This window comes from Mauremys reevesii, linkage group 2 (assembly GCF_016161935.1).
Source record: "Mauremys reevesii isolate NIE-2019 linkage group 2, ASM1616193v1, whole genome shotgun sequence".
NCBI classification, from domain to species: domain Eukaryota; kingdom Metazoa; phylum Chordata; order Testudines; family Geoemydidae; genus Mauremys; species Mauremys reevesii.
The window spans coordinates 118,274,870-118,298,756 of record NC_052624.1 but is presented as its reverse complement, the minus strand read 5'-3'; the positions used below and the strand labels follow the sequence as shown (position 1 = coordinate 118,298,756).

General features: G+C 44.6%; 1 protein-coding gene across 2 annotated transcripts in view; it reads left to right on the top strand.

Moving 5' to 3' along the window:
* Positions 1-23,887, top strand: part of GABBR2 (gamma-aminobutyric acid type B receptor subunit 2) — a 900,562-nt gene that overhangs the window by 576,515 nt on the left and 300,160 nt on the right. For both annotated transcript variants that reach the window (XM_039527208.1, XM_039527207.1), the window contains exons 9-10: positions 19,987-20,067; positions 23,352-23,502. In XM_039527208.1, coding sequence (XP_039383142.1) covers positions 19,987-20,067; positions 23,352-23,502 — 232 coding nt within the window. The remainder of the gene's footprint in view (positions 1-19,986; positions 20,068-23,351; positions 23,503-23,887) is intronic.

Sequence of the window (23,887 nt, the reverse complement as noted above, 5' to 3'; positions counted from 1 at the left end):
TAATTATCAGTAAATTTTATATACGGTGCTTTGATAATGTAAAGTGCTAAGTTTTATTATTATGACCCTTCTGCAATTCGTCTGAGCAAGAATCAAGAATTGCAGACGTATATGAAAATGAAAAATGATTGGGGGGGGGGGGAAATGTATCCAGTCTCTCCTGAATGTCAAAAACGTTCAGTTTAACTTGTGGGCGAAGGGTCAGGGATGCTCTTATGCTAGCAAAACTAGTTTGTCACCTCTAATTATAATGAATACAGAACACTACAGTAATTCAAATTCTTCCTTTGCACTCTGGCTCTCTCTCACACATGCACTTTTCTCCCTCTCCTTTTTCTCCTCCTGTCTCCTTGTCTTCTCTTCCTTTCGGACAGCTACTGTGAAGAATAATTGTTTACACAACCTGACATTTTACTCCTCATTTGAACTGCAATTCTTAATCTCAACACTATTGTCTTTAAACAAAGAAACTGTTGCAACTGTTTAAAAGTGGATAGAAATACATGAAGAAAGGCTCACTCACTCATTATTTATAAGCTTGTAGTTGTGACTTCTCTGAGCTAGAAATGTGGGGCATAGACTTAATTGTTGATTTGTGGTGAGGATAACTGGAAAGCTTCCTGGTCTATTAGGATAATGTTGATGTGCTACAAGCTTCTGCAAGATACCACAACAAAAAATGCCTCTGTGGTTATTTTGTGCTAAATTAGTTTCCGTAACTCTTAGATTACATTACTGAGTTAATGTAAGGTATTTAAAATGGCATTTCTAGCTTTTCCAGTTCAGGGTATTTATTTTATTAAACAGATTACAAAGTAAGCAGCACAAAAGCAGGACTGGTTAAAGCAGAGCTGTGCAAACAGTTTTCACAGAACCCATACAAACTTAGAGTAGGTTCTTGGATTCTCCTGATGTTTGTGACTATCAGCTCCCGCTCTGTGCTGATACTATTCAACCAGACTCTCCCCAGTTATTTCTTCCCCAGCCCTCTTAGTCATGGGCCTACCACCAGTCACAGAGAGGATTTAGCCCTCCCTAAATCCCCTCACTGGCTGATGATTTGGTTCTAAAAAAACTAAATACATGTATCATGACCTAACAATGAATAAGGATGAACAAGAAAACATTTAATAAGTAACTGAAGGGTGTAAATGCCAAGGAAGGAGAGGATTATTTAAAAATGAATTTAATCAGGAGCTGAGCTGGATTAAGGCAATTCAAGGACCTGGGCATGTCCTGACATGCCCCCGTTGGCCCTCCCCCTTTTCCAATGCCATGGCCATGTTTCTGCATAGCGGCGCTACCTTTCAGTGGGATGGAAATGGCTTGTGAATGGTGAATTTTCAGCTAAATTGGAAGTAGCTTTGAGTAAATGGATACTTTGGGTTAGTGGGGGGAGGTTTAGGTTGGATATTAGGAAAAACTTTTTCACTAGAAGGCTGGTGAAGCACTGGAATGGGTTACCTAAGGAGGTGGTGGAATCTCCTTCCTTAGAGGTTTTTAACATCAGGCTTGACAAAGCCCTGGCTGGGATGATTTAGTTGGGGATTGGTCCTGCTTTGAGCAGGGGGTTGGACTAGATGACCTCCGAAGGTCCCTTCCAACCCTGATATTCTATGATTCTATGAAATGTGACTAAAGGTACCAGAATCAGTCCTTTACTGAATGCCAGTAATTTGTTATCAAGGTGTATTCAATTAGTTGAGAAGAGACAGTTTTTCCTACACAGAGATACCATGTGATGTGATACCACTCGAAAGCATAAATACATTCCTCACACAAATCTTAGTTAACCTGGAGTTAAGGGTGCAAATCCATCACACCAGGGCTACAACTGGGAAGGGTGAAGACCTTCTACAGAGATTATGGCTTATGGGGGCATCAAAGGAGACAGCATGCAAGCAGGGGCAGCTCTAGCGATTTCGCCGCCCCAAGCACGGCGGCACGCCGCAGGGGGCACTCTGCCGGTCGCCGGTCCCTCGGCTCCGGTGGACCTCCCGCAGGCATGCCTGCGGATGCTCCACCCCAGCCGCGGGACCAGTGGACCCGCCGCAGGCATGCCTGCAAGAGGTCCACTGGAGCCGCCTGCTGCCCTCCCGGTGACCGGCAGAGTGCCCCCCGCGGCATGCCGCCCCAAGCATGCGCTTGACGTGCTGGGGCCTGGAGCCACCCCTGCATGCAAGTGGGATCCTGGTTCGTGGGAGTCTGAGGGCAGCATACTCATACAGTGGAACTTCTTGCTCCATTCACAAATCCCCAGCTTTCTTTCTCCCTGGCAAATCTATGTCTTTAATTTGCTAGCTCTCCTCTCCCCACTAAGTTATTGGCTCTGTTTCTATTATAGAAGCATTAAGGGAGGGAGGGCATGGATGGGGGCACAAGAAGGCCCCTACAAACACATTTCTTTCTCTCTCTCTCTGTTTATCCCACACATATCCCTGACTCTATTACCTGGCCCCTTTACACGGCCTGTCCATCTAACTCTTGTCTTTCCACAGCACTGGTGCTTTGTGCAGCAGATCACTAAGGCAGCAGAGCTGAAACACTGGCAGTTCCAGATTTCCCCATGGCACTCTTGCCTTAAGTTCTGCAATAGACGTATTCAGGATGCCCCCCATGCCATGGTTACTCTGGCATACCAGTCAAAAGCACTGAGGCAGAGGTACATATAAAGGTCTAGACCAGAGATCGGCAATCTTTGGCATGCAGCCCATCAGGGAAATCCGCTGGCAGGCCGGGCCGGTTTGTTTACCTGCAGCGTCCACAGGGTCAGCCAATTGCAGTTCCCACTGGCCGCGGTTTGCTGTTCCAGGCCAATGGGGGCTGCGGGAAGCAGCGCAGGCTGAGGGATGTGCTGGCCACCACTTCCTGCAGCCCACATTGGCCTGGAACAGCGAACCACGGACAGTGGGAGCCACGATCGGCCGAATCTGCGGACGCTGCAGGTAAACAAACCGTCCCGGCCTGCCAGCGGATTTCCCTGATGGGCCACGTGCCAAAGGTTGCTGATCCCTGGTGGCCTAGACTGTGCAGTTCTGCATTGGTGAGCACTAGCTTACACAAATATTCTTCTGAAGTCAGTGGGACTACTCCTGTAAATAAGTGCTCACCAATGTAAGAGTTGCTTACACAGAGGTTCTCCCCACACTAGCACCTTTTCCCCTCACTTCAGCCTCCACTTACCTCCATTATTCAAATTCAAATTTTCTCTCTCAGCCCTACACACACTTCCTCCTACCTATCCCTCCTCTGTGCTCCCTCAGAGCAGGGACGGTGCAAGGATATTTTGCGCCCTAGGCAAAACTTCCACCTAGCACCCCTTCTTCCCCTTCTTTCCCCCCAGAGCATCGCTTATTATAAACTCTCAAAATGAATACTGCATAATGTGGCATTGTTCATTAGAATTAATACAAGGGGGTCAGAGGAGATGATCACAACGGTCCCTTCTGGCCGGGGGGAACCTATGAGCAAGGAGGAGGCTGAGAATGACCCCAGCTCGCAGAGTTTTTAAACGTTCCCAGGCTCTGAGTACTTTGCCCTCCAGAGGGGACCCAGGGGCAAGGAGGGCAGAGCCGGGCTCTCCCAGAGAGTAGGTAAGGATCTCCCTTGGGATCAGGGCCAGCTTCCCGCATTGGCACAGTGCCACCGGGATGTGTGTGTTTGGAAGTGGCACCTGTGCCAGCCTTTTCTCCTCCGTCACGCTGTGGGGTTTAGTTTCACTTTCCCTCGCCCCAGGAGGCGGCTGCGCCTGGCCCCAGGTGCAGCACGTTGGAAAGTGAAGTTCAGCTGAGCTTAGGACCATGTCCTGCCTCCCCCAAATCTCCGTCCCTCAGCCATGCTGGTTGCCACGCCCAGCCAGCTGTCTCCTCCTTGCTCCGCCACAGGCTCCCATTGACCATCCTGTGCAGTGCCCCTTGCTGCGGGGGCAGGTTTCTTATGGAGGCCCCGCCCTACCCTGCTCAGCTGACTCCCATGATGCTGGACACAGCTTTTTGGCACCCCCCAAATCTGGGCACCCTATGCGGCCGCCTAGTTCGCCTAGTGGTTACACCGGCCCTGCCTCAGAGCCTTCCCATACCCAGTGCTGGCAAGCTGGCCTCAGCAGGGCCTTTGTGCTGAGCAAAGGGGCTGGTTGACAGCACTGGAAAGCATAAGCTGATGACAGAATTTGACAGTTACTCCAGATAATCTAGGCAAAACTCAGTTAAATTATTCTGAATCAGAGGACTAATTTAGTGTTTAATTTAAATGCTCAGAAGTTTCATTTGTTCAAGATAATGGCATAATATGCATATGTTTGAGGGAGAGGAAAGTCTGGAATTTGTGGGGATTGTGAGAGCTAGAGGAACCAATCGGGAGGAAAACAGAATTTTTTTTTTAAAGGAACATTGTTAAATGTTTCCTCTGCAAAAGTTAATAATGTTTTACTATAAAGCTACATGGAAAATTCAATTGTCCTATAAAGAATTGTGTCAAATCTGGAAAATAAATGCAGCCATTAAACTATGAAACAGGGATTTCAGTGGTCCTTTATGTGCAAATCTCAATGCATCTTCATTTATGCAATTGGCACTGTCACTTCCATAAGTAAAATATTCAACAGAAAGTTAAATTAAGGAAGACTGTCTCTGCTATCATTATTGAGAAAAATTATTATTACAAGTATTTGGCCATATAATCTTCAGGACCAAATGCCAAAGAAAATTCTGCTATGAGTTTGGTCATAAAAAAGAAGCATAAGATTATAAGAACAGCCATATTGGGCCAGTGCCATATGCTTCATAGGGAATATATACAAGAGGGTAATTTCAAGTGATCCATCTCCTGTCATCCTATCCAATCTTCTGGCAGTTGGAGATTTGGGGCCATCTGGAGCATGTAGTTGCATCCCTCACTATCATGGCTGAAAGCCATTGATAGACCTATCCTTCATGAATGTATCTAATTCTTTTTTGAACCCTCTTATACTTTTGGTCTTCACAACATCCCCTGGCAATGAGTTCCACAGGTTGACTGTGTGTGTGTGAAGAACTACTTCCTTATGTTTGTTTTAAACTTGCTGCCTATTAATTTCATGGGGTGACCCCTAGTTCTTGTGTTATCTGAATGGGTAAATAACATTTCCCTGTTCAGTTTCTCCATTCCATTAATGATTGTATTGACTTTTATCATATGCCCCCTTATTCATCTCTTTTGTAGGATGAACAGTCCCAATCTTTTTAATCTCTCCTCATATGGAAGCTGTTCTATACCCCTAATTATTTTGGTTGCCCTTCTTTTTACCTTTTCCAATTCTAGTATATGTTTTTGGAGATGGGTGACCAGAACTGCTAGTGTTATTCAAGCTGTGGGCATACCCGACATTTATACAGTGGCATTATGATATTGTCTGTGTTATTATCTAACCTTTTCCTAATGGTTCCTAACATTCTGTTCATTTTTTGACTGCCACTGCACATTGAACAGATGTTTTCAGAGAACTATCCATGATGACTCCAAGATTTCTTTCCTGAGTGGTAACAGCTAATTCAGACCCCACCATTTTGTATGTATAGTTGGGATTATGTTTTCCAATGTGCATTACTTTGCATTTATAAACTCTCAGTTTCATCTGCCATTTTGTTGCCCAGCCACCCATTTCTGTGAGATCCCTTTTGTAACTCTCCGCAGTCTGCTTTGGACTTAACTATCTTGAGTAGTTTTGTATTACCTGCAAATTTTACCACTTCCCAAATTTACCCCTTTTTCCAGACCATTTATGAAAATGATGAACAGCACTGGTCTCAGTGCAGATCCGTGGAGAACCCCACTATTTACCTCTCTTCATCGTGAAACGTGACCATTTATTCCTACCCTTTGTTTCCTGTCTTTTAACCAGTTACTGATTTCTGAGAGGATCTTCCCTCTTATCCCATGACAGCTTAATTTGCTTAAGAATTTTTGGTGAGGGCCTTGTCAAAGGCTTTCTGAAAGTCCAAGTACATTATATCGATTGGATCTCCCTTGTCCACATGCTTGTTGACTCCCTCAAAGAATTCTGTAGATTGGTGAGGCGTGATCTCTCTTTACATATTTCTTCCCCAACAAATCATGTTCATCAATGTGTCTGATAATTCTGTTTTTACTGTAGTTTCAAACAATTTGCCTGATACTGAAGTTAGGTGTACTAGCCTATAATTACCAGGATTGTCCTTGGACCTTTTTTAAAAAAGCAACTTTTACATTAGCTACCCTCTAGTCATCTGGTACAGAGGCTGATCCAAGCAATAGGTTACATACCACAGTTAGTAGTTCTGCAATTTCATATTTGAGTTCCTTCAGAAATCTTGGGTGAATACCAGCTGGTTCTGGTAACTTATTATTGTGTAATTTATCAATTTGTTCCAAAACCTCCTTTATCGACCCCTCAGTCTGGGACAGTTCCTCAGATTTATTATCTAAAAAGAATGGGTCGGTGGGGGAATCTCCTGCACAGGGCCGGCTCCAGGCACCAGCTCAGCAAGCAGGTGCTTGGGGAGGCCAAGGGTAAGGGGCGGCACGTTGGGCTCTTCGGCGGCAATTTGGCGGTGGGTTCCTCAGCCCCTCTCGGAAGGAAGGACCGGCCGCCGAATTGCAGCTGAAGAAGAAAGCGGCGCAGTGGAGCAGGTGCCGATCGCGGCTTTTTTTTTTTTTTTTTGCCGCTTGGGTTGGCAAAAACCCTTGAGCCAGCCCTTCCTCCCACACATCCTCTGAAGTGAAGATCGATATAAAGGATTCATTTTGCTTCTCCGCAATGGCTTTGTCTTCCTTGAATGCTCCTTTAACACCTTGATCCATCCAGTGATCCCACTGATAGTCTAGCAGGCTTCCTGCTTCTGATGTACTTAAAAAAAAAGTTGTTGTTAGTTTTATGTCTTTTTCCAGTTGCTCTTCAAATTCTTTTTTAGCTTGCCTAATTATACTTTTACATTTGACTTGCCAGAGTTTATACTCCCTTCTATTTTCCTCATTAGGATCTGACTTCTAATTTTTAACAGGTGCTTTTTTACTTCTCTCTCACTCACTCATGCCCGTCACCCCAATCGGGGTATGGGCTGCCAACCACAGATCTCCAGAGTCCTCTATCCTGGGCCATTCGCTCTAGCTGGTTCCAGGTATAGCCCATTTTTTTGCTATCAGCCTGAAGGTCGCGTCGCCAGGTGTTTCTTGGATGGCCTCTTTTTCCGCTTGCCTTGGGGGTTCCACCTCAGTGCCTGTCTAGTGATGTTAGTTGGCTGCTTGCGTAGTGTATGTCCTATCCAGCCCCACCTTCTAGCTGCCTCATTTACTCTGCTGTTTAGCCTTGGTGGCATTTTTTTGGCCCTCTGACTGTTCTTTTTTATTTGGTGTATACATTTAGTTTGAGCCTCTAGTATGGTGTTTGAAAATAATCTCCATACAGTTTGCAGGCATTTAATGCTTGTGACTGTTCCTTTTAATTTCCAGTTAACTAGCTTCCTCATTTTTGTGCCGTTCCCATTTTTAAAGTTAAATTCCACTCTTGTGGGTTTCTTTGGCATGTTTTCCCCAACAGGTGTGTTAAATTTAATTACATTATGGTCACCATTAACAAGAAGTTTAGGTATATTCACTTCTTGAACCAGATCTTGTGCTCCACTTAGGACTAAATTAAGAATTGCCTCTCTCCTTGTGGGGACCAGGACATGCTGTTCATCTCTGTGTCTGATAATTCTGTTCTTTACCATAGTTTCAATCAGTTTTCCCGGTACTGAAGTCAGGCTCATCAGCCTGTAATTGCTGGGATCGCCTCTGGAGCCTTTTTTAAAAATTGGCATCACATTTGCTATCCTCCAGTCATCTAGTACAGAAGCTGATTTAAATGATAGGTTACATACCACACTTCTGCAATTTCACATTTGAGTTCCTTCAGAACTCTTGGGTAAAGACCATCTGGTCATGTCAGGGTAGAGGGTTAGTCTGGATCTCTCTGTAAAACAAACAAAGAGTGGCTGGCACTTGCATCTGAAGAAGTGGGTATTCACCCACGATAGCTCATGCTGCAGACCATCTGGTCATGGTGACTTATTAGTGTTTATCAATTTGTTCCAAAACCACCTCTACTGACACGTCAATCTGGGACAGTTCCTCAGATTTGTCACCTAAAAAGAATGGCTCAGGTATGAAAAACTTTTTGACTGCTGTACATTGAAAACCCTGGAGCAAGATGTCCCCCAGAACACAGACACTGCCAGAAAATCATTTGTCTGTAGCCATTGCATGCTGTAGTGAATGGGTTTAAGGCAGCAGCATGCTTTATCTCAAAACTGTGGATAAGCAATTAGCCAATACACTAAGGAGCAGCTTTACTTGTAGAAGTCCCAGAGGAGTTTCAGGAAGCATGCTTATAGAGTTCTCTGCCATTAGTGATGTTGCTATAATGATGCTAGGCTGCTATAGTGCAATAAGTTTCTGGTTTGCTATATCTAGTGTACCTTTAGACATGTCTACTGCAATCAGACTGAGGTATCTCTGGGATTATTGTGTGATATGGTGCATTTTCCTCAATGGTGAAATTCACTTCATGACAGGCTTTTGCAGCTAGTACGCCTCTTGGTGCTTCTTACTGCATAAACAGGATACATTGCTATATCCTTTTATAATGTCAATTAGGATTTTTGCCATAGCATATAGCTGAGGTATATTGCTATATAACTGGTATGTTTGTGATATAATGGGTATATTTTCCCTAACATGACATTGGCATGCAAATAGTTTATTAAATTAATGGTTAATTGAACTCCAACAAAATTCCAAAATTGATTTATCCAGTTAATTGACTGAATAAAAGGAGTATGTTATTACCATCTCTACTTCTTGCAAATGAAAAATACTTATCAAAACAGATTTCTTTCTCTGATCAGACTACTGTAGTTTACTCTACTCAGTTTACTCTATTCAGACCACTCTAGCCTCACCAAAGGCTCTTAAGCAAAGTAAGCTGTCATGGGATAAGAGGGAAGGTCCTGTCATGGATCAGTAACTGGTTAAAAGATAGGAAACAAAGCATCTATACCAGGACCAATCCTATTCAACATATTCATAAATGATCTGGAAAAAGAGATAAACAGTCACAAAGGGATCTCACAAAACTGGGTGACTGGGCAACAAAATGGCAGGTGAAATTCAGTGTTTATAAATGCAAAGTACTGCACATTGGAAAACATAATCCCAACTATACATAAATTAGCTGTTACTATTTAAGAAAGAGATCTTGGAATCATTGTGGATTGTTCTTTGAAAACATCCACTCAATGTGCAGTGGCAGTCAAAAAAGCTAACAGAATGTTGGAAATCATTAGGAAAGGAATGGACAGCAGGTATTAAAGCCCAGGGCAGACTAACCCTCCCCTAACCCAGGCCTTGGCCCCACCCATGTTCCCCAAGAGGCCCCACTCTACCTCCGTCTCTACCCTGAAGCCGGCCAGTAGCCTGGAGCTCAGGCCCACCAGTGCAAGGGGCAGCGCTCAAACTGGCCAGAGTTGGGCCAGCGGCCTGGCACTCGGGGGGGGGCAGTGACTCAGCGGGCGCTGGGGGCAGCTAGCCGGAGATGTTAGGAGTAACAAGAAGGGTTTCTTCAGATATGTTAGCAACAAGAAGAAAGTCAAGGAAAGTGTGGGCCCCTTGCTGAATGAGGGAGGGAACCTAGTGACAGAGGATGTGGAGAAAGCTAGTGTACTCAATGCTTTTTTTGCCTCTGTCTTCACAGACAAGGTCAGCTCCCAGACAGCTGCACTCTGCAGCACGGTATGGGGAGGAGGTGACCAGCTCTCTGTGGAGAAAGAAGTAGTTCGGGACTATTTAGAAAAGCTGGACGAGCACAAGTCCATGGGGCCGGATGCACTGCATCCGAGGGTGCTAAAGGAGTTGGCCGATGAGATTGCAGAGCCATTGGCCATTATCTTTGAAAAATCATGGCGATCAGGGGAGGTCCCGGATGACTGGAAAAAGGCTAATGTACTGCCCATCTTTAAAAAAGGGAAGAAGGAAGATCCAGGGAACTACAGGCCAGTCAGTCTCACCTCAGTCCCTGGAAAAATCATGGAACAGGTCCTCGAGGAATCAATTCTGAACCACTTAAAGGAGGGGAAAGTGATCAGGAACAGTCAGCATGGATTCACCAAGGGCAAGTCATGCCTGACTAACCTAATTGCCTTCTATGATGAGATAACCAGCTCTGTGGATGAGGGGAAAGCAGTGGATGTGCTATTTCTGGACTTTAGCAAAGCTTTTGATACAGTCTCCCACAGTATTCTTGCCAGCAAGTTAAAGAAGTATGGGCTGGATGAATGGACGGTAAGGTGGATAGAAAACTGGCTAGATGGTCGGGCTCAACGGGTAGTGATCAATGGTTCCATGTCTAGTTGGCAGCCGGTATCAAGTGGGGTGCCCCAAGGGCCGGTGCTGGGGCCGGTTTTATTCAATATCTTCATTAACGATCTGGAGGATGGTGTTGACTGCACCCTTAGCAAGTTTGCAGATGACACTAAACTGGGAGGAGTGGTTGATACGCTGGAGGGTAGGGATAGGATACAGAGGGACCTAGACAAATTAGAGGATTGGGCCAAAAGAAATCTGATGAGGTTCAACAAGGACAAGTGCAGAGTCCTGCACTTAGGACGGAAGAATCCCATGCACTGCTACAGACTAGGGACCGAATGGCTGGGCAGCAGATCTACAGAAAAGGACCTAGGGGTTACAGTGGACGAAAAGCTGAATATGAGTCAACAGTGTGCCCTTGTTGCCAAGAAGGCTAATGGCATTTTGGGTTGTATAAGTAGGGGCATTTCCAGCAGATCGAGGGATGTGATCATTCCCCTCTACTCAGCACTAGTGAGGCCTCATTTGGAGTACTGTGTCCAGTTTTGGGCCCCACACTACAAGAAGGATGTGGATAAATTGGAGAGAGTACAGCGGAGGGCAACAAAAATGATTAGGAGGCTGGAGCACATGACTTATGAGGAGAGGCTGAGGGAACTGGTATTGTTTAGCCTGCAGAAGAGAAGAATGAGGGGGGATTTGATAGTTGCTTTCAACTACCTGAAAGGGGGTTCCAAAGAGGATGGATCTAGACTGTTCTCAGTGGTAGAAGATGACAGAACAAGGAGTAATGGTCTCAAGTTGCAGAGGGGGAGGTTTAGGTTGGATATTAGGAAAAACTTTTTCACTAGTAGGGTGGTGAAGAACTGGAATGGGTTACTTAGGGAGGTGGTGGAATCTCCTTCCTTAGAGGTTTTTAAGGTCAGGCTTGACAAAGCCCTGGCTGGGATGATTTAGTTGGGTTTGGTCCTGCTTTGAGCAGGGGGTTGGACTAGATGACCTCCTGAGGTCCCTTCCAACCCTGAGATTCTATGATTCTATGATGTGCTCAGGGGGAGGACAGCGGCTTGGCCGGGGCCTGGGGCTGGCCTGGTGCTTGATCTGGAGGGAACCAGTGGGCCTGGATGGGCTGGGCAGGTGGATGCAGGTGGAGCAGACAGGCTGGAGCTTCTCTGGCCCCAGGGGTGCCTCAGGGCTCCTCTGGTCATCAGGGGGAGGGCCTTGGGGCTCCAGCATGTGGGGGGGCCCTCAGGTGGAAGGGGAGGGCTGGCGGGCTAGCCTCCCCAAAGGGGGATTCATCTGCCACCTATGACGAAAAATATAGTAAGACTGAAAATAAAATATTGCCTCTATATAAAGCCACATCTTGAATACTGCAGGTCGCCCCATCCCCAAAAAGATATATTGGAATTGGAAAAGCTACAGAAAAGGGCAACAAAAATGATTAGGTGTATGGAACAACTTCCATATGAGGAGAGAGTCATAAGACTGGGAGTTTATAGCTTGGAAAAGAGAGGACTAAAGGGGGATATGATAGAGGTCTATAAAATCATGACTGGGTATGGAGAAAGTAAATAAGGAAGTGTTATTTACTCCTCCTCATACCACAAGAACTAGGGGGTCGACAAATAAAATTAATAGGCAGCAGGTTTAAAACAAACAACAGGAAGTATTTCTTCACACAACACACAGTCAACCTGTGGAACTCTTTTTGCCAGAGGATGTTGTGAAGTCTAAGATTATAACAGGGTTCAGAAAAGAACTAGATAATTTAATGGAGGATAGGTCCATCGATGGCTATTAGCCTGGATGGGCAGGAAAACAAAACCATGCTCTGAAGTGTCCCTAGCCTCTGTTTGCCAGAAGCTGGTTATGGGTGACAGGGGATGGATCACTTGATCATTACCTGTTCTGTTCATTCCCTCTGAAGCACCTGGCATTGGCCACTGTCAGAAGACAGGATACTGGGCTAGATGGACCATTGTTCTGACCCAACATGCCTGTGCTTTTGTTCTTATGCAGATGTATCCCATGTCAAATGGCTTCTCAAACCTTTTTATATGCAAATAAATGATTTATCTGAAATCTCCCTGCTTCATCAAAGAATTGCCTCAAGGCCAGCATGGGGCTGAGCAAAGTACCATGCAGGCAATGGCAGTGTCAAGCTGATGGAAACACTTGGGGCTGGATTCACAATGGAACTTAGGCAGTGCAATTCTCAGTGATGTGACACCAAACTTGTAGGCACTTAGGGCTTGGCTACGCTTGAAAGTTGCAGTGCTGGTGGAGGCTTTCCAGCGCTGCAATTAGTAACTGTCCACACCTGCAAGGCACATCCAGCGCTGCAACTCCCTGGCTGCAGCGCTGGCTGAACACCTGGTCTGGTTAGGGTATAACGAGTGCAGCGCTGGTGATCCAGCGCTGCTTGTCAAGTGTGGCCACACACCAGCACTTTAATTGGCCTCCAGGGTATTAGCAGATATCCCAGAATGCTTTTATAAATTACTCTCTTTGTTTTGTTATGCAGCCTCTCTTTGTTTTGTTGTGAACTCCGAGCTCTGCGCAGAGCTCTGTTGCCGGTGCTGCTTATCTAAAAAACAAACAGAGCTCCTGTTTGCTGTGATCAATCTGTACCTGGCTGTAAACCACCAGGGCCCAAATGCCCGCTGGTCAAATTTGGCCATGGCCCCAGCAAATGGTGAAAAATAAAAATCTGGAAATATTCTCATATATGGGCCTGCTGCACTTCTCAGTTTCAACACTAGATGGACACCACTGGAGCCAGTCACAGAAAAGGTGCTTCAAGAAAAAAAGAAAAAAAAAAATTAAGAAAAGAAAGCAAGGCAAGTCATTACCAGAGAAGAGAAGATGAAGCAGCAGCGTGAGTGTAGGGTGGGCAGCACGCAACCCCAGCAGGCAGGCGTCGAGGCAGGCTGAAGGGCCTCGCCCCGGCCTCCCCCGGCCCCCCTGCGCCGACCCCCCCCGCCCCCCCCCTCACTCCAGCCCACTCCACGCTTCCCCTCTGCTGCGGGCGGCACTGGGCTGCCTGCACAGGCCTGGCAGTGCAGCTGCAGCTGACCCAGCTGCCCAGTGCTCTGAGCTGCTGCGTGTGGCGTGCGGGCATGTCGTGTGGGCTCCAGCCGGGTGGCGCGGCTGTAGCACTGGTGTGCCACTGCAGCCAGGCAGCACCAGAGAGAGAGCAGGGCAGGTGCAGGAGAGAGGCAGCAGGAGAGTCCGGCAGGGTGGTCAGGGCGGAGGTGTGGGGGGGGGGGGGGGGGGGGGGGGTTGGGGGGGGGGGGGGGGGGGGGGGGTGGGCGGGGCGGGGGTGGGGTGGGGGGGGGGGGGGCCGTGAGGGGGGGGGGGGCGGGGGGGGGGGGGGGGGGACGGGGAAGGGGGGTGGATGGGGCAGGGGGTCCCGGAGCAGGTCAGGAATTGGAGGAGGATGCAGGGGCAGGGCAGGGGGGGGGGGCAGCAGGGGGGGACAGGGCAGGTGTGTGGATGGGGGGGGGTCCCCAGGGGACCATCAGGGAATGGGGGGGTGGGGCAGGGGGGAGTCCTGGCCGGGGTGGTGGGGGGGGAGGTGGGGCTGGGCCCTGGCCCCCCTCCCCCGGCCCTCTCCATACAACGAAACGCGATCGCGGCCCTGGCCAAAAAAGTTTTGCGCCCCTGCTGTAAACAATCAAATGAGAGGCAGGCAGGGAGTGAGTGAAACAGCGGGGAGTCGTGTTGGCTGCAGGCTGTTTGCAGTTAAGAGTTAAGGGTAAAGGATCGGGAACATGTTCTGATTTTTCAAGGCAGGAAGGTAACACACAGTGTTGGCTCCAAAAATCCACTCTCTCTCTCTCCCCCGCTCCCTGTCACACTAGACCCCACTCCACCCCCCTCTTTTGAAAAGCACATTGCTGCCACTTGAACGCTGGGATAGCTGCCCATAATGCATCACTCCCAACAGCGCTGCAAATGCTGCAAATGTGGCCACACACCAGCGCTGGTAGCTGTGAGTGTGGCCACACACCAGCGCTGTTCCTGCACAGCTGCACGACCAGCGCTGTAACTCCCAGCGCTGCAACTTTCAAGTGTAGCCAAGCCCTTAGCCACTCAGTGGAATTAGGGTGACCAGATAGCACGTGTGAAAAATCGGGACAGGGGGTGGGGGCTAATAGGAGTCCATATATAAAAAAAAAGCCCCAACTATCAGGACTGTCCCTATAAAATCAGGACATCTGGTCACTGTAAGTGGAATTGACAGCTGGGAGTTAGGGAACTTGGGGAGGGTTACATGCCTAAGAATGAGATCCACAAAGTCAGCATGCAGCAGAAAAATGGGGGAGCCAAGAAATCTGAGGGGGACACACGCCCCTTTCCTGTGTCTGCTGGGAGCAGCCAGCAGCAGAGAGCAGATCACTGCGCGGGGGAGGAGGGAGGCTGGGTGCCTGCCTGCCTGTCCCTCTTGCTCGCTGTTGCTGCATCCGGGGTTGGGAGGCATAGGGCTGTGTGATGCAGGCTGTCCCTGAGGCAGAGCAGAAATGTAACAACTAAGCAGGCAGGCTGCTAATGTTCCCATTGTTAGTTAATTGTTCCCATTCTAAGTCAATTATGGCTCCTTTACTTTTCCAGAATGGTGTAAAAGAGCCTTATTGTAAATGACAGTAACAGAAACCTCAGCTAGGAAGATCTAGGTTCACCCGAGTGAGCAATGTGATGGTAGCAAATGGCATGTTTGTTCCACTTTGGGCTGGGGGTGTATACTTAGCAGGGGATCAGCTAAATGGATAAATGAAAAGAAAAGGCAAGGAGGGGCAAAGGGGACAGGATCAGGAGAACAGGCTGAGAAGCACAAGTGTGGAGTGACGCTAAGGCAAAGAGATTGTAAGAGAAGAGTAGGGTTGGAGCCAACAGCCAAATCAGCACAGGGCAGAGAAAGTCAGAGAACTTTCTACAGTTTTGACTAGAATGTCCTAAGGTGAAATGGGGGGCTTAGGTTTGAGATAGGTGCCTGTGCTGAGGCAGCTGTGCCCAACAACACAAACTTTGGTGCCTAGGGAACTTCAATGGTGGAAATTTTAGCATGTAGGGATTTTAGATACCTATAGAGTTAGGCGGCAGCTGAGAAGGATTTTTGAGGATCTCAGTGGAGCTTATATGTTGGATTTAGGAACCTAAAGTGACATCTAGACATCCAAGTCCTTTTGTGCCTCTGTCTCCCGATACCCTTGTGGACGACATAAAGGTGTCCAAGCATGGGACAACTCTTGAGACTTTATGGAATTGCTCTAGAACATGCTTATAAATATTTCAGATGGTTTGTTCTCTGTTCCCAAAGAGAGTGCTGGCTCTTCAGGACATCTCAAGACTGGGAAAATGCTTTAAGCAAAGACAGCAAACAAACTAAAAAATAACCCAGTTTCCTAGTCAGCTTTCTGATGCAGTCTGGGTTGCCTCATGCAAGTAGTGCACCTCCAAGTGCAAGCAGTGCAGCAGATAATTTAGAAGAAAGAGAGCCTTCCTGTCACCCCAACCTGAAGAGCCTGATGGCAGGAGTTAGACCAGCCAGCTGTTCCTCAAAGGAAAGGCAAGAGGGCCAGCTAGATGCTTCCCAAAGACACCACCAAGTAAATGGGAAGGAGACCTGGGGGATGTTGGGGAGAAAAAGGTCCCTGGAAAAGAGAAAAAGGTGAGAAATCTCTGAGAAGGGAGGGAGCTAAATAGGTTGATATTTAAAATCACAGGATATTAGGACTTCAATATCTGAATGTGATTTTATTAGCCTATATGCCTGTGACATTGCTTCAGAGATGCCAAGTGGCAGACCACAGATAGGTGGAGCAGGTGGCTGCATAGCTCCAAATATTTGCAATTGTGTATGTCTGTCCAGCCATATTAGCAAGTCTTTTCAAGCACCTAAAATTCAAATCTGGCACTAAAACTTTTCTTTGTTCTCCCAGCGTAAAGGCAGAAAGGGGGTGCTGAGGATGGAGTGTGCACTCTTATCTTCAAGGAGGCTAGGAGTCCACAGTGCAGCCTTTATGTAACTGTTATCCTAGCCTCTGTGCACCTTCTACATGGAGATTCCCAGCCACTGGATCCTGATAAGTCAAGATTCAGTAGCCTTTTTCCAGTCCACCCCAGTGGTTCCTACTGGACAAGGCCCTTCAAAGTCAACACAGCATCTCCCTTCAGTGCACAGGATGCCCAGATGCCCCATCTTTGCAGCCATTCTACCTGCATCCACCCCCCTGCAGAGATGTGTTCTGTACTATAAATGCTGTGGAGGGCCATTAATCCCTTGAAATCATGGTAAAATAAAGAATAGTGAAGAAAGACGAGAGTAGGGCTTTCATGACAAGTTATAACTAGTAGCTGTTTTTTGTTTTTAGAATTATAATCAATAGACAATCCTATTTATTATTTAAATCCTTAATTTTAATGAGCAGTCCTAGTGATAATTACCATGTTGTGCTTTGGTCAGGTTTGTGTTTTCATTATTTTTCACCATTTTATAAAGTTTTTAAAATTTTAAACGTTCAGTGAATTTTCTTCTGTGATAGGGTAACTGGCCTAGTGGATGGTGGGGAGGGGGAAGCATCAGGTGTAATGTATCAATTTTAGTAAGTCTTTTGACACAAACCCACATGACATTCTCATAAGCAAACTAGGAAAATGTGGTCGAGATGAAATTTCTATAAGGTGGGTCCACAACTGATTGAAAGACTGTACTCATCAGTAGGAAGTGACAGAGGAAGAGAGAGACATGGGTGTGTGGGTCAATCACAGGAAGACTATGAACCACTAGTGTGATGCAGGTGTGAAAAAATCAAATGCAATCCTAGGACGTATTAGGCAAGACATTTCCAGTAGAGATAAAGAAGTATTAATGCCATTGTACAAGACAATGGTAAGACCTTATTTGAAATATTGTGAACAATTCTGGTCACCCGTGTTTAAGAAAGATATTAATTTAAGTTGGAACAGGTGCAGAGAAGAGCTACTAGGATGATCAGGGGTATAGAGGACCTATCTTCTGAGAGGAGACTGGAAGAGCTTGGTTTGTTTAGCCTACCAAAACAAAGGTTGAGAGGGATATGATTGCTATCTATAAATACAATAAAAACAACTAGCTATGGCTCTATATGATCACAGATCTTTCAAACATTCCTATCCACAGCTTCAATGTAAGAAGAAATCCTTTTCCAACATCTGTACCTGTGCCATTTCTTCCATAGAAGGCTGAGGGGTGGATGATTTATTTTTAATGTAAATATAAGGATAATGGGCTGGCTACCAGGAAAAATGTCTCTTAAATAATTGCAGAGGAAAGAGGCCACTTTCCCACTCCAGGCTACAGTGGCCTTGATGGACTTGAATGAGTTAATTATTCTTACAATAACCACCCTGTGTGGAGTGCCAGGCAATACCATGCTCAGGTAGTATGGTATCATAAATAGAATTATTACAACAGGTCGAAGAGTAAAGACAACTGTTACATTGCCACGCCACAGCAATTAGCCACCTGAAATCACAGAAAAGCACCCTAGCTGCAGTGAAACCATGTAAAAAATTGCCGATGGCTGACATGACTGGAAATGTGGTGCACATGGCTTGAAATACTTCATGAGGACATCAAATTGCACATTGACATTGTCGAACACCTTCCAGCAGGCACAAAGAGGATTGTTCGACCTGAAAATGTTTACATTGCCTTCACACAAGAGTTGGCAGGTTAAAAGTCAATATGCAGAAGTGCGACTATTCCAGTGACCAAGATACATGTGGCTGGGGTGAAACACAAACTATGGAATGTCTGTTGGTCTGCCAGTTCCTGAAGGAGCTGTGCACCATGGAAAATCTTGCCAGGGCTACAGACCAGGACATATCATGTACCCAACATGGGAAAAAACTATGGTTCTGGTGCAAGGACATGAGAAGAAAGGTGACCCTGGTCAATCATGTATACGACCAACATGAGTATTTAGTTTGAGTAACTCAGGAATCAAGTGCTCAAAACAGTGCAGAGTACAATTTTTGTGATACAGCTAATTGTTTTCTTTTAGTTTCTAGTAATTTTATTTGTTTTCTTAGTAGTGTTGCCAAGGTAAGTTTTTTACCATGGATAATTTTTGTGTTCTTACAGACTGTAGGAGAATGTAGAAACAACCCACTCAAATTCTCCTAGTTTCTGTGCCACCTTTTGCACCTTTGATGTTAATAGATCAGTCTTGCTATTCTATGATGTGCAGCTTAGAATCACAGAATATTACGGTTGGAAGAGACCTCAGGAGGTCATCTAGTCCAATCCCCTGCTCAAAGCAGGACTAACACCAACTAAATCATCCCAGCCAGGGCTTTGTCAAGCTGGGCCTTAAAAATCTCTAAGGATGGAGATTCCAACACCTCCCTAGGTAACCCATTCCAGTGCTTCACCACTCTACTAGTGAAACTAGATTGCGTTGATGCTGTTAATTTTGTCATTCATTTCCTGCTATAAAGAGAAAACCTGTTAGTTTTTGATTGAGTCTTAAGTCAGATGTAGGAGTTAATAAAGAAGGTAAGCCTAGAATCTCAACTGAGTGATGCTGACCACTATACGATAAGGTCTAACATTAAAAAAATAGGAAGATGGATAACCGCAAGTTGTAGGGAAAAGTAAGAAATTTTAAAACCATAGACTCTGCCTCAAGGCTATTTGAGAATGTTGTATTTCAGATACTGATGGTTTGAATGCCTATGATCAAAAAGTAAAAAGAGTGTAAAATGGTAAGTTTAAGTGGAGAGGTGCACAAGTTTATTAATACCAAGAAAGCTTATGTCAAATAGAAAATTCCTGTCAAACATGAACAGTAGACTGAAACAAACACACACCATATAAGGTACAAGTTCAAAATACTGTGGCAATAGGGATGATATGAAGAATAGATAGCCAGAGATATTAAGGTACTGCATCAAATTATTTATGTGAGAAACAATAGGGCTGTGTATGTAACTGTAAACCCAGGTTACCCATTGAAAGGTGGCACCCAAGTATTCTAGCTCCTATAGAATTTGGTAATAAATACATGGATTATGTTTTCCAATCAGAGTATTGATGAGTTGTTAATTCACAATAAGATTCAGATATCAGATTCCCAGTTGCTCTTTTAACTAAGCTGCTCATCAAAGGTCTGAATCTGTCATCCTTACTCCCTCTGAGAAATACTTCATTCAGCAAGCAATCCTATTTGTTTAAATGGACTACTTGAGCAGAAGGGTACTATTCAGCATGAGTAAAGGTGGTAATTTGACCCCAAACCAGTATTTAATGTTACCAATTTGGGATTAGAAAAGATGTTCATTCTAAAGTAGAATAGTTTGCTATTTATGCAAATTAGTATTGAATGATGACTTAATAGATACATTGTCCAATATAACTTTGTATTTTTCTGAAAGTTCAAAAATGTTTCCTTTTATACTAATAGATATCAAATCTGCCACTCTGCTTTAATAATTCATATTCCTTATGCGTATTTCTTTTCTTTGAGCCATTTTCTGTGGTATCTTGAATATAAATATAGCAACAACAAGAAAGGGAAACAGTTACATTATTGAGAAGATGTGAACTGACATAAACAATCCTACTTGTTTGTTTCTCTGCAGATAGAAAGGAAGTGAAGGTGGGAGAGTATAATGCTGTAGCTGATACACTGGAAATAATCAACAACACCATCAGGTTCCAAGGTAGGACAGGAAATGGAAAAGATGCACAGCAGTTATATGGTTTGCTATATAGTTCAGACTTCATGCTTTATACAGACACATTTTATTATTCTGTTACTGAAAAAGAAGGTTATAAAATCATATGCTGAGGGGATTAGGGCCAGTGGCTCATGCTTGATATTTTATTGTGTCATGCAGGCTCTTAAAAGCCTCAAAAGGAGAGTTCTGAAAAGAAAGTAACAACATTTTGAATGATTATATTGTGTTAGTATTTCTCATTTCGACATCTTGTGCTAATCATAAATGATCTGTGAAAATGGATATTCTTCATTATTTCAGTGGGTTTCAAAATATGTTTTCTCTTTCATGTTCACAAATCCAAAATGCTTTAATTTCATTCCTATGTCATCTCCACCAATCAGTCTCACTAACATGATGTGTGAGTATATAAAGAGGAGGTTACTAAGGTCAGTCTCTTAGTCTTTGTAACTACATGAAGATGCCAGTTGTGATTTTATTGTCTTCAGTAAACTTACAGAAATGAATAAGGGGTCTCTTTTTTTCACAGATAATAGTTGTGTGCATATATAACTAGGTACAGATAAAGGGCCAGATCTCGGGCCCTGCTAACGTTTCTTTATACTGGTCTGGCAGCACAAAGCAGCATTAATCTTGTTCTAAAGGATCCATTAAAGATTTCCCCAGCATGAAGGATTGCTTGGGTGATACAGAACTGCCACACCCTTCTTCGCCCAGCACCCCAGCAGAAGCTGTGTGGCCAAGGTGTCCCTATACCCATGCAAACCCTGACTACTGGAATGGCCCTTTATGGCTTTTGGGAAGCTGGTGTTACTTCCTGTCTCAGAAAATCAGGAGTTTTGTGAAGAACATCGCCCTTCGAGTAAATATATAATTCCTGAACTAAAGTTCTGCAAAAGATTTGCAGTCTGAGGAGGGAATTCTCAGGTGTGTTGCTCCAGCACAGCTAGTGTAAAATGGCTGCAAAGTAGTCATAAGGCTCCTGCAGGGCATATTCTCAGTATAGGGTCTCAGAGGTAGTGCAGAACAGGCATAGACCTTTGCAGCAGCCGCCCGCACAGGTGTGTTCCAGGGTGAGTTGGCAAGAGCTAGAGCATGAACTGATTATTACTGTGCCCCAGGTATTCTACCATGGTGCACCAGCCTACTGGAGCCATTTCACATAGGTCACAAGTTAGGGTAGCCTTCAGGGCTGTTCTCACCTGAGTTGAGGTAGGAGGAAGCCCTGGGAAAGGGGAGACACAGGTTCACCCCCTTCGGCTCCTGAGCCAGGCTCATCACTGGTGCAAGGATGACCCTTCTGAGGGAGTGCTCTCAGGATCCATTCCCTGACAGGTTAGGCATATCATCACAGGATACAAGACCAACCAACTGCTTCTATAAAAAGCTCTTGTATAATATCTACACCACTTGATCAGCTCAATACTGATGACCCATTGGGAAATGTATTCAAGCCAGATTCAGGAAGGAAAAACATAGGAAGTGTTTTAAAATATTTTTCCAAGTTAATTTTCTTATGAAATCATAGATATATATCTGTATGCTTCATGGTTGTTTTTTAACTGTCTTGGAATGGTTTGGAGAGTAATGATGGTTTATCCTGTAAGAAATGATGGGAGGTGCCAACTTAGTTTTTTCTGTTGGTTTTTTTTCAAACCTCTCACCCATTATGCCCTTCTTTTTTTAGTCAGCAGTTAGAAGTGTGGTTATGGTAGAATAGAGTGTTAATCCATCTCTAACCCTATTTACGAAATGAAAACAATCACATTTCACAAAAGTTGACAAACTCAGTTGTGGCAAAACAGGATTAAGAGTTTGCTGCATGCTGCATGGGAAGGTTTCAACCACTGAGACTGTTTTAAAAGATGAAGGCCTATGGGAGGCCTTCATAATACACAAAGTAAGAAAGAAAAGACTAGGACAAAGGGAAGGAAGTGAAGCAACATATCTATCTCCAGGGGCTGCATTAATCACTGAGCTTTAAAAATTCAGCCCAAATTGCTTTGAATTTTTTGGGCATTCCCCTTCTGTGGAATGCCAGTCATCCAGTAGCTGAATGTCAGCCACATCACTGAGCCAGGCATCAATATTTGGTGGGGATCGACCTTTTTCATTTTTGCAGGAAGAATTTTTTAGTGACCAAAGATGTATGTTGGAACCATGCCACCTTGTTACCAGTTCACCTCCAGGTATCAAGAACATATCCAAGAATGAAACTTACTATCACGATCCGCTCAAGGACAGAGCAAGGGCAAACTTGAGACTAAGAGTAGCTGAGGAATTAAGTCACGTCCAGGCCAGGGTTGATACCAAGGGTCAGAGTCCAAATTAGGTGTCAGGGTTTGAGTCAGGAGGCAAAGTCAAGTCAGCCTTTGACACTGCCCTATATGGAATTGACATGGATACCTTTTCCATTGTGAAGAGACAATCAGGCACTGAACCCCTTCTGTGTGGCTTAAGTAATATGGAGGGTCTTTCACAATCCCTCTGCACACAGGTGAATATCAGCTGAAGTGGAAATATAGAGAACTGTTACACTGTCTCAAAATTACTCTTTTTCTTAAGCCAGGTAGCCCCCAAATGGCATGGGAACTGGCTGGGGTTGGACGTAATGACTTTGACTGACAACCCAATCATATGTTCTAAAACATGGATTTGAATTTGTTTGCGGTAGAGTTAACACACACAAGGCCATATTCTTCCCCATATATATGGTATCACAAGGGAGCTGTAATGGCTTGCTGCTGTTTTTCCTTTTTGGTCAATCCTTGCTTGATGACAAAATATTGGACCAAATTTTGAAGTACTCACTCAGTTTTAACTTAGGCAAATTGCTAGTGATTTCAGTGAATAAGGACTTACCGGAACCCTAATAAGGAGTTTAGGGTTTGACTAGCTGTAAATAAAAGTAGACTAGGAAAGAATATTTTTAGTGTGTGAATACTTGTGTCATCTCAAATTCAGAAAAGCATTTAAGCATGTGTGTTGCAGTGCTTATTTGTTTTCCTGAATAAGGAAATTAAGCACATGCTTAAAGCTTTCCTGAATTGGGACTTTCTCCTTCCAACAGTGTATTATTATATCATTTCAGAAGTCCAAACCTTTCTTGACTATCTGGTATATCTCCGTTGAAGTAAATGGCTTTACCTCAGGGATGAATATGGCTCACTGTCTTTAGATCTTCTGGGGGTAATGGAAGGGATATATTTTTTCACAAGAATTCAATTTCTATGTGGGCTTTAGCTTTTTTCTTCTTGAAATTTTAGGATTGGAGCCTCCAAAGGACAAAACGATTATACAAGAACAGCTGCGTAAGATCTCCTTGCCTCTCTACAGTATTCTTTCAGCACTCACTATCCTAGGAATGATCATGGCCAGTGCTTTTTTGTTCTTTAACATCAAAAACAGAAATCAGAAGTAAGAAATGTACATTATCCTTTTAATTTTTCCTTTTTTTTTCATATTTAAGTACCACATTTGTAGACACTAAAATTATATGAAGAGAACATCACATTGGGAAGACAATATTTTAAAAATGTTATTTGCTTTAATTGAAGTTACTATATAACAGCTTTGTGCTGAAAGATATTAACTATCCATTAGATCAAATCCTTTTATTCTGTTTGAAAAATTAATCTTTTCCACTGTGTGTTATTAGCATAAACCCTAGCTAATTAACCAATGTGTAAAGTAGGGAATAGCTGTAGCAGAGAAGATCAAAACCCTTAACAATTAATATGCTTATCCAACCTTTTTTGGAAAGCACAAATTAATTTGCATATTTCTAGATTTCTAGTAGAAT